Source organism: Lates calcarifer, linkage group LG23, assembly GCF_001640805.2.
Source record: "Lates calcarifer isolate ASB-BC8 linkage group LG23, TLL_Latcal_v3, whole genome shotgun sequence".
In the NCBI taxonomy this organism is placed as follows: Eukaryota; Metazoa; Chordata; class Actinopteri; family Centropomidae; genus Lates; species Lates calcarifer.
In genome coordinates this window covers 10,216,937-10,227,880 of record NC_066855.1, presented here as the reverse complement: position 1 = coordinate 10,227,880, position 10,944 = coordinate 10,216,937, and the positions used below count along the sequence as shown (strand labels likewise).

General features: G+C 41.6%; 1 protein-coding gene across 3 annotated transcripts in view; it reads right to left on the bottom strand.

Moving 5' to 3' along the window:
* Positions 1 to 10,944, bottom strand: part of afap1l2 (actin filament associated protein 1-like 2) — a 37,322-nt gene that overhangs the window by 684 nt on the left and 25,694 nt on the right. For all 3 annotated transcript variants that reach the window (XM_018698733.2, XM_018698732.2, XM_018698734.2), the window contains exons 5-18: positions 8,219 to 8,330; positions 6,567 to 6,772; positions 5,559 to 5,738; positions 5,377 to 5,463; positions 5,182 to 5,266; positions 4,928 to 5,026; positions 4,204 to 4,415; positions 2,623 to 2,768; positions 2,404 to 2,515; positions 1,541 to 1,795; positions 1,154 to 1,436; positions 571 to 744; positions 293 to 480; positions 9 to 185 (exon numbers count right to left, since the gene is read on the bottom strand). In XM_018698733.2, coding sequence (XP_018554249.1) covers positions 9 to 185; positions 293 to 480; positions 571 to 744; positions 1,154 to 1,436; positions 1,541 to 1,795; positions 2,404 to 2,515; positions 2,623 to 2,768; positions 4,204 to 4,415; positions 4,928 to 5,026; positions 5,182 to 5,266; positions 5,377 to 5,463; positions 5,559 to 5,738; positions 6,567 to 6,772; positions 8,219 to 8,330 — 2,316 coding nt within the window. The remainder of the gene's footprint in view (positions 1 to 8; positions 186 to 292; positions 481 to 570; positions 745 to 1,153; positions 1,437 to 1,540; positions 1,796 to 2,403; positions 2,516 to 2,622; positions 2,769 to 4,203; positions 4,416 to 4,927; positions 5,027 to 5,181; positions 5,267 to 5,376; positions 5,464 to 5,558; positions 5,739 to 6,566; positions 6,773 to 8,218; positions 8,331 to 10,944) is intronic.

Sequence of the window (10,944 nt, the reverse complement as noted above, 5' to 3'; positions counted from 1 at the left end):
AGTCTCACCTTAGCTTTCTGCAGGACGTTGCCTTTTGTGGCCATCATGGAGGTGGGTCTGTTTTTTAATGCAGAGGCAGAGTTGACTGGAGAGGCTGGGTCTGCGCTGATGTTGCTGCTCGGAGGCTGGGGCAATGACGATGACGATGATGGCGTCTGGGGAGCTGCTATAGTTGCTGCTTTAGGCTGAGGGTAAAATGACAGAGATGTGGTTCAGGTATATATATTAGTACATATTTCAAACAGGACCCTGACACTCTTTGCATTTGTACCAACAGAGCCAGTTCACTAACCATGGGTGAGTCCTGGAGGCTGCTGTCCAGTGTGGTTCCCAGCGTGAAGGGCCCCGACTCCACCTTCTTCAGACTCTCCTTCACTTCCACCAGCCGGAGCTCCACCTCGACCCTGTGGCGCTCCGCCTCCCGACACGCCTCCTCCCTCTGCTTCAGACGGGCTTCCAGTGAGGCCTGCAGCTTGGGATCTGAGGACAACAGGCACCCGTCACATTTTCATACAGATAAGCATCACATTTGTCCATCACACTTGCTACAGGAAGTGCATATGTGCATACCTTGGCAGGCACTGAGCTCCTCTTTGGTCTCCCTCTTCTCCTTCTTCAGGGTCGCCAGACTGCTCCTCACCTCCTCCCTTTCTTTCTCCAAGCGGTCGCGCTCGTCAGTGTAGCGCCGCATGTCTGCCTCTGTCCGGTTTTTGCCCAGTTTTACTTCAACTGCTCCGTGACACCCTGGGAAATAGTGTTGAATTTTTGACAGTGTTAGACAAAAATATAAGAAAGAAAAAATTAAATACAGTCATCTTGACATTTGCCTGAGGGTGCAAAGTAAAACAAAAAAAGGCAAGTATTTCTTTTGATAATCTGCATTCCAGCTGTTCCTTTTGACTGCAGAGGATGCAGTTTTTCACTAGAGGGAGCCATGATAATTTAAGATGAGGTGAAAGAAGTCAAACCAGTTAATCTGACATGAAGGGAAAGAGCAGCAACACCATTTTCTGCTTCAGTGTTGAAAATGTACTTTACATGTATCTTCAAAAAACTGTAAGCGTTGGTAATGATAGTGACACTGATGAGAGACATGCTCTTCTCATGTAACACAGTATCCACTAAGCCCTCTGTCCCCATTCTGTAGTCTCACCTATGGTATGTGCCTTGGGCCGCAGAGGTTGAGGACTGTGGGGGAAGCCAGCAGCAGTCGGACCTTTATGGACCTGCACCCCGGAGGAGGTGAAGGCCTGTGGGATTCCCAGGCTTGTCCTCTTAGGCGTTTCCTGGCTTTGGGGTGCGGGTTTGAGCGGCTGAGTTTGCTGTGGTGTAGGAGTCTGAGGGTGCACTTGTTCTGGTTTGCTGGTGGCAGAGGTCAGACTTGTTCCATTTAACACTGGTGTTGGCTCTGGCTCAGGGGGGTTAGCTGGACTGACCTGAAATCAATGATTTCCATCATTTTAGTGCAGTGTTACATCTGTTTTCTTATGGTGAATACACAAGAGTGAGACAGGAGAGAGCACATGCACACATTATGTACCTCTTTAACTTGACAGGGAGAGTCCTTCTGGTCCTCTACTGGAACCAGGGAATCTCTAAAAGTTTCTTTGCCTGGGGAAATTTTACCCCCACAGGATGTATGGAGAAAAGAACGCACTGGAACTAGGTCCAGGTAAATCCTGTTGTCAGTGTCCTGCGCCGTTCCCACTGAGTCCTTGGCATCCTGCGTGCACATTTCATTGTGTTCCTGGAGGTTGTTGTCCTCACTGTCTGGCAGGCCGCTCTCTTCAGCGTCCTGTATGACACGGGAGTACATGTCAAAATGAAAGTGAACCTTGAAAATCGATTAGAAAACAACAGGGCAGAGGCCACATGTTTTCTCAGCAAAAAAAAACAAACAAAAAAACCCCACACTTAATCTAATTCTGGAAAGATCTGTGATCCCATCGAGCATGTTTTGCATTCTTCTTGTTAACTAGTCATTTATTACATCTGATGTCTTGTTTGCTTGTAAAAGGTCCAGTGGTAAAAGGAAAACACATCCTGCTTTTTTATGTTTATATTGTATCTTATCATAGGTAATTGATCTTTGAATATTTGACCTGAGACAACTGATTGATTGATAAGCCAGTCAGCAGGAAATTAATCGGTAACTATTTTGATCATCTGTTAAGCATTAATGAAAAAAATTCACTGGTTTACAGCTTCTTTACTGTGAATATTCAGTGGTTTTCAGTCTTACATGAGAGTAAACTGAGTATTTTCAGGTTTTGAACTCGCTCTCACAAACCGAAAATAATTGGAAGATTAGTCAATAAGCCCTATTGGATATACTAATAAAATACCAATAAAAAGATAGACTAATAAAATTATATTTGATCATCTCATCCTAAAATTCCGTACCTCTGGATCAGCTATAGACGCCACATCATCATACAGCTCATCAGAGTTGTGAGGGATGGAGGGTGGGGTGTCGATGTAGGTGTTGGGCTCTGAAAACCTCCTCTGCATCAAGCTGGAGAGACACACAAAACACACAGAGGTTCATTACATTTTGTTCCCACATATGCATCCCGAACAATTTCCCTTTTAAGCAGACAGAAGTGAAAATGACTTCCTTACTATAAGGAAGTCTTGGCAGCGTTGACGATGCTGGAGATCCTCTCTGCGTTGACGTAGTCATACGTCAGCTCCTCTGGGTCTGTTTTGGTCCCTGTTTGTGACAGCAAGAGGCCCAGCCAGTGACCCATGTCTGCTGATGTCTTAGCCTGGGAGGGGTTGGGAGAAGGGAGGAAAGGAAAAGAAAAGAAAAAAGAAGAAAAGAAAGAAAGAGTGGAAGAAAGTGCATTCAGAGCATACCACACACTTGCAACATCAAGGATTTAAAACCTCATGGTTTATGTTGTATGCCATCTATCACTTTGTATTAATAAAATGAGTGGTGCAGCTTAATTTACCAGCAGTAATTCAATAAGCAAAACCTTTGAAGTAGTAACTGCCCACTCCTCAGCATAGCAGTGCCACTCAACTAAGAAATGTTGCAAGAAACAAGACCCAGTGAGCATGTGTGGATGACTAGTAAGCACATTAATCTACTGTATTTCTAGGGATTTTCTGTTTTGACAAAGAGTATATTTTCTATGTTTTGTTCACGGTGTCTGCATCTTTCTGTGAGTCAGTTGAAGAGGGGTCTTTTGTGCAGCAATTGTGTATTGTCAATCAGCAATGTCACACAATGATGTGGCAGCACTTTGACAACAGACAAGTATTCAGTGTTGACTGATGCATAGAAAACAGCTCTTTTTAACAACCAGCCAAAATTACACACACATAAAGAGACAGTTTCATTTAAGTTTATGATTATTTTGGGAGTTTCGAACTGCTGATCTGATACTATATGTCGTGTTACCATAAACCTACCACATAAAGGTTTAAGATTTCTCAGAATGAAAATGCATTAGTCAGTGTTTCTATTTGTGAAGTTAAAAATGAAAACAAAACACAAACATAAATGTGTCAGAAATAGCCCTCAAGTCTAAACATTAAATTCCATTGCCTATGACCAAATATGCACTGCAGCAGGGTGGTACTGGAAACCTAATGAAAAAGGGTGTAGCATTAGTCCCCAAAATCCCAGTTTTGTAATACACCCCCACCCTTCACACACACACACACACACACACACACACACATATGCACACAAATATGCATACCACAGTTGTGTGCACATACGATATATTACATGGGCTAAGTTTGAGTGATTTCCAAACAGGATTACTGTATGTTAGTGTTTAAGATTCCTGTAAGTGATGAACGCTGTTTCTCTATTTGAGAAGTACTGATTCTCCAGGCGTTTTCAAACATGTTAAGCTTCTGGTTATTTTATAGAACCATACAGAAGTCAGAACAAAAGTGTACGGCTGAAGGAAGTTCTCAAGCGAGGACAGGAAATTTATATGATGGTATATTTTTAATTGTAACCCACCAGTGTTCTCATACACACTATTTTGGGTTCAAGGTTAGCATCACCTCTCACTTCGGGGTGATGTTGTTAGATAGCATCAAAGCATCATAGCTGTTTCTTCAGCAGTGGTTAGCAGAGTAAAGAAAAGCATCAAGCATTTTCTCCTTACCCTATAACCTATTACCTCCAAACATTTGGAGAACTGTTGCAAAGTACCACGAAAAACACTGGTCATCTACCTCCAGGGTTGCCACTTGTGTGCCATCCATGTCAATCCTAAAGGAGTACAGGTGCTCAGGGGTGGGGAGAGGCAAAACGCTGCAGCCCTCCAGGGTCACAGCCGGCTGGCTCACTTTGTTTTTTCCCTTGTCCTGGTAAAACCATAGCTGACCGTTCTTCATGAGACACCAGCAGGTCCGCCATTGGCTGTTCACCAGCACATTGAGGTAGCCTGGCAGAGGAGCAAGGAGACTTTACATGCCAGCCTGTAACACTGTAGTTTTATGTCACCCAAACCAAGTTCACCTGACTTGGTTATACCTCGCCAGTGGTTAGCTATTTTTGTTTAATGTCATAAACCCACTGATGCAGATGAACTGTTGTGGTACAATCCTTGTAGTTGAAAGTGATAAAATGCACTATGTGTACAGACAGAAACAATTTTTCAGTCAAGGCTACTGTGTTTGGCCAAGACAGTTTAATGTATCATCCAGATTGAATAATGAAAGAACTACATATACAGCACTGAGTGTCTAGTTATGAGTATGTTTTTCTATCAGATGACTACATATGAGAAAGTACTGGCATGAAATAACTATAATAGCTACAGATAGTCCTAGTACCACCTGACAGGGACTACAAACACAAAGAGGACTATGTTACAGGATAGCACCTGCACCTAGTGACATTTAGTATATGTGACGTTACAGTGAGGCCTGACATATACAACAGACCTCTGCTCACCTGAGGTGTCGACACATTTCTCTGGGTTCTCTAATGAGGAGGGTTTTTTCTTGCCAATGTTCATGAGGTTGCTGAACTTCAAACCACATTTTTTCTTCACTGTGGAGGGAAGGGAAGTAGAACAGCGCTTGACACAATTATTTAAATTATATTTGGGCTTTCAAACTACCAGAACCACTTTCCTAAACTTAGGTCGGGCTAACTCAAGTCAAACAGTCTGTGGAGATACTAAAAAAAGAAGGAAGTGAACTCACCATCTTTGTTTTCAGGGGTTTCAGCATGACTGTCAGTGCTGCTGCCGCTCTCTGAAGCCACTGAATGTCTCTCACTCAGCTCTCCCTGTGTGTTCATATCTATACTTTAGTCATTCAGAAGGCAAGCCCTTAAAAATATACTAAGACAAAAACTGAAGATGGGTAATTATAAAAAAAAAGTTGGATGAAGTGTACCTTAGTGCAGATGAGCCTGGGGGAGTCAGACACAGAGTGCTGGGGGTCACAGTTTTCAGCTGGCTTGGGGCTGATCTCCTGAATCACCTAACGAGCAAGAAGAGGCGGATTAATGCTCAGATTTTTAAACACAGCGAGACGTGGATTTTTCAGCGTGAATAAGAACGATGCTAGGTGCTCACCTTCAGCCACTGCTCTGTCTGCTCCTTGCTCTGCAGGCCAAGCACGATGGCCTCCCCTCCTACAGGAGTGATCTTCAGCTTGTGCTCTTTTCTCTTCAGCTGCTTCTCTTTGTAGACCACGCTGCAGCCCAGCAGACTCACATCCAGCAGGGGTGTCTGATCCTTGGAGCTCTTATAGCACTGAGGGAAGCGGAGATAACACTGACTCAATTTTCCGTTCTGATATGTATCCTCATTATATTTATTATAAAATCCATTATATTCTTTCAGAGCTGTACTGTTTGTATAGAAAATATATGTTTGTGATTTAGCACAATAGACAGAATCTTGTTCATCTCACAGTCAAATGACTCTCGTGGTTTTCACAGTGATGTATTCGGGGGAGGTTCCATACAAGTCTATAAATATTCACACATCCTGTCATAAGGTGTCAGCTGAAAGACCACACCAGCTATTGAGCTATTGAGAGGCTTATGATGACGGGGAAACTAATTACTAGCATTTATTCAGGTTGTATTTGTGTGTACCTGATAAATGGTCCAATGTCAGCTCTGCTTTTAGTTTTGTTTTGGTCTCTACCAACTCTTGAGAAACAACTTTGTTTTTTTAGCTGTTAGCAGCTTGTATACAGTGGCATTATCAAAGATTTGCTTGCTATGACGCATCAATATACTCTGTAGAGCTGAAGGCCCCTTTACATACACATTTGCTCACTGTTGATATTAAACCATTGATGGCCCCTTGTGTTGTGAATTTTGGTTCCCTGGTTTGAGAGGAGGAGACACTTTAACACTTAATATCTTCCATTCTTAATATAAGTAGCAAAACAAAGACAGTTACTTTAACATTATTTTTTTCCTTGTTGAGTTACACTGACATGTTATAATTACAAGAAGACTATAAACAACCCCTACCCTTCACAAAACCATCTGTGCTCATGACCATAATTGTTGTGCACAAAACCTCGCTGGGGCTTTAATTCTGATTTTCACACAGTCTTTCACCCACCAGCAGGCGATGGTCTTTGATGACACACAGCTGTTTGGCCCACTGGCCGAGCCACTTCTTCCTCCACAGGAAGGCGCAGATTCGGGCGTCCTTCATCAGCTCGATGGACGCCTCTGCCGACGGCCACTGGTGCTGCGCCGACTTTCCCCTGGTCACTTCCTCCTCATCATAGGACTCGTACGAACTGCTAACCACCTCCCCATCATCTAGAAATCAAAAAACAATGATGGTGTCACCGAAGAAATTGAAAACAAAATTGCAACAGCACAATGATCGCTGAGTTCACATGGGGTGAGCGTGGGGTGAGTTTGAAGGAGCAAATGAGGTTGATGCCTGATTTCTTGACCTTTAATGAGAGAGGATTTCCTCACAACACTCAATCAAATAAGCAAAATAACATTTTTAATATTGATGGATAGTGGCAGGATAAAGATGCCAAGTTATGATGAAAGAGAAAATAATGAATTAAGGAGATAAACATTAAGATGGAACTGATTAATGATGTTTGTCACAAGTCTTGATTAGAAATTGTTTCTTTACATGCAGGACCCTGTTCATGCTCTGCAATGAGGGCCAGAGGACATGCTGACTTTCCTGTGCACAGTGCTATTTATGCCTCAGACAATGGCCAAGACCAAGACATGCTACAAACACACAAGGCCTGTTATAGAGAGCTAGCTACCCCTGGTGATAACAGCATAGACCACACTGTCTGAGCTCTGCACTCGCATCCAGGGCCCTGAGAGGAGGCCAAAACAGTCCAGATCTACACGACGGGAGGAGGAGGAGGAGGAGGAGGAGGAGGAAAAAGAGGAGTTGTAGCAAGAAAGTGTGAGGGGAAAATGCTTTTAAAAAATATCTATTGAAAAGATAAACATTAAAAAATAGCAATTGCAATAGAAATTGCAGTAGATGACAACAACAGAAGCTTATTGCTTCATTAGATACTTTTTTTTAGCATTTCAGCATCAGTAGACACAGCTAACACTCTCACCAACAGGAAAATAAAACTTTTAAATAATCCTCTGCTTGCATTTAGAGTAACTTATTCAGCCCATTACACCACCACAGGCAAGTAAAACTTGTGATAGAAAGTGGTTATGGTCTCTCAGCACATGACAATAGCTTTTTTATATTACGGTATATGTGTTGCAGTGTGTAACTGACTGGCAGCATGATATTCAGAAAACCATTTTCCTGTTGAGAGTATGTACGTGAGTGTGACCACTGTGTCAGTTTCCATTTTGGTTAACAGCTCGAGCCTAATGGTTAAGGTTTCAAAGAATACAACAGAGCAAATGACAAGCTTACAACTTGGGTTGGAACATACAGCTAAAACAACAAAGTATCACTGATTTATCACTGACCTTGATTCCAAGGTTTATGGGTAAAAAAAACCAACATATTTCCATTATGAAACTGTCAAATGGTGTGTGGCAAACACTCTGTTACAGCCACAATTTCTCTTAAAAGGAATGCCTCTTTTACAATACTACTGCAGATACCCTCTATAGCAGTGTTGCAGAAAGAGGACTTTTGACCCTAATAAGTAGTTTTGAATCTAACAAACCTCCAGCTGGGCCTTGCTGTGAATATAAGCTGTGAAACAGATATGGGGAAGAAGAAATATAACATTGAACCAGATTTCTTACCATTAACAGTTTCCTCATAGGGCTGCGCCTCCTCATAGTAACTCTCAGAAGTGTCTATACAGGCTGGAGCAGGGACTGCAGGCAAGGGGAACGGCTCCCGACCCACCATACCCTGACAGATGAGGTTAGGATGGGGAAAAAAGTAGGGAGGTTAAAAGAGAAAGGGGTGAGGGATTATAAAATTAGACCTTTTTTTTTAATTTCAGTAATATGCCCTATAATGATATAGCTGCCATACAGGTGTGTTCAATAAATGCCCTGTGGAGAAATATGTCCTTGTTAATACACACACACACATACACATTATTAACATGTGTTGTTCCCCCAGGCTGAACATGTGGCTAATCTACCTGTCACTTTAGGAGCAAGAAGGGAATTCCTCATGTAACCAATCCTCGTCTGACCCGGTGCGCCAGAGAGAGCTACATGTTTGCCTTCAGGGAAGAGTGTATGTGAGCATCGAACAAGAGATGGAGTGCATGTATTTATATGTGTGTGTGTGTGTGTGTGTGCGAGAGAGAGAGAGACAGAAAGAGAGGGAGTGAGTGTGTGTGGGCCCAGTGGCTTTCCTGAAATCAATCAGCAGTCTGGCTTCACTTCTGTCTTTCTTCTCGTCTCCTGTGTGGTAAAGACTGCCTGTCTGTCCCTCCCTATACTGCTGGAAACAACTTCTTTAGTTGCTTGGGTGCTTGAAGCCTTCATTGAGAATCTCTTCATTACTTTTATATTCAACTTAAGTCAGTGAATCAACCACACACAGTATACACCGCAAACCTCTGCCATCATTGCAGTTCATTATACTGACAATTTGTAATTGTGTCTTTGAATTAAAGTTGTGAATCTTGAGGATTATCTCTGAATATACCCTAACTTTAAACTTTTGGTATCTTTAATATTCGTCTGTCAGATTTAAATGTTAAGAATTAAAAGATTCAAATGACGTGTTGGCATTTCTCAGCAAAAACAGAACCAAGCACAAATCAGCAGCATCCTGCTATGCAATAATGCAAATAATGTCATAGGTAAGAGAAGTGATAGAAAGAGTATGACTAGGGTCCCTTTTAAAGTTTTTTGTTTAATCACTTGGCAACCAGTTTTGCTGGTCAGTGACTTTTAGCACTTCATGCACAAACACATCTGGTAACAGCTGAGAGTTCTGGGGAAATGCTAAAGGAAACCAAATCTGTGACAGTTAGTTGGTAGATAAAGACATATTTTTCTTTGGAATCATGAAATCATGCACAATGACATCTTTGTAGTCAATTACAAAGTAATGCATGTCTGTTATTTTAACTCACTTTCTCCCCCCTCTTTGTGAAAACAACTCAGCTTACTTACGTTCCTGGTTTGCTGTTTATTTACAGGTTACATTGAAGTTACATCATCAGGCACGGAAATTTGACTTTCTGACTCACACGCTGTGTTGAAATGAAAAAACTTCCCCGAGATGGAATTTTTTAACTGAAAAAACCCTTTATCTCCTCAACCTGTGACCACACGTCTCAAGTTATCACATAATGTATCTATGTCAGCTAGCAGAAGACAGGAGGTACGCAAGTTTTATCTTGGTGAAAGTAAGGTGACATACCAACTCAAAAAATTCAGTCACTATCAGTGAAGATGAAATCTATGCATTCTTTCCAGAGTAAACGGAGAAACATGATGATGCAAAGAGATGGATTATGGAGACGAAGGAAGGTAAGAGGAGTTTAAATATTCTGTTCATGAGACACACAAGTAAGACATATAGGACAAGCCATCTCATACACTGAATTAGAATTTTTGAATGTATTTATCTGCACAGGTAAAATCAGAAAAATACAACAATCAACAACACAAGACAAATTACCTCTAACTACACATATACATGGAAATATAAAAGGAAAACAAAGTTACACTTAAGAAAACAATAGTTCAAGCCCTTTTAAAAACTTAAGTAGTTCTATAAGTTCAAGTCATGTTGCAGAAGTCTGATATTGTTGGATATATTTTTTTAATAAAGCTTCTTTCAAGTGAACTCTGTGAAACCCCGTGAGCTGAATGACAAAAAGCGATTTCTTAACTATGTCTAATGTTTCCTCCCACCACTGATCCAAACGCGCTGTCTGTATCCCTTAATTTTTACTTCATTTCCCCTAAGGCTGTCAAATTCTCAGCAAGATCACAGAAATGTGAAATATAACCCTTTAGCAGAAGAGCTTCATATATCATGCAAACTGTGCCTGAGGGAGGTTGGCTCTGCGGAAAAGTATGAACTCTCACAAAGTCGGACATCTTAAAGCATCTCACAAGATCAGACTTTGTTCAATTAAGGGTGGAGATCAAGTTGGCCAAAACTGCTTAGTTTCTTTTCAGAGTAGCAACGTTTGATACAGCAAAATATATTCCCTTCCTGCAATTTAACTCTGCAATCAACTCTGGGAGTTTGATAATGTCTGGAGCTGATTCTGTGCACAAGATTAACAACATTACAGAGAGAAGAGGCAGTAACATATTGTGTTTGTTGGTTACCAGACTGCGGCGGGTCTATAGTTCAGCTCAGATTTACAGACCAACAAAATAATGAAAAACAAATCATATTTGTCAGTTTGTATGAAAATCACAAAATCCTGACTTCTGATGTGGGCTGATCAGAGACACCCAGTAAACAGGGAATCCCCTAGTTGTGAGCTCTTTTCCCACCATATCGCACCAGTGAACTAACCCATTTCCAGTAATACATAGCA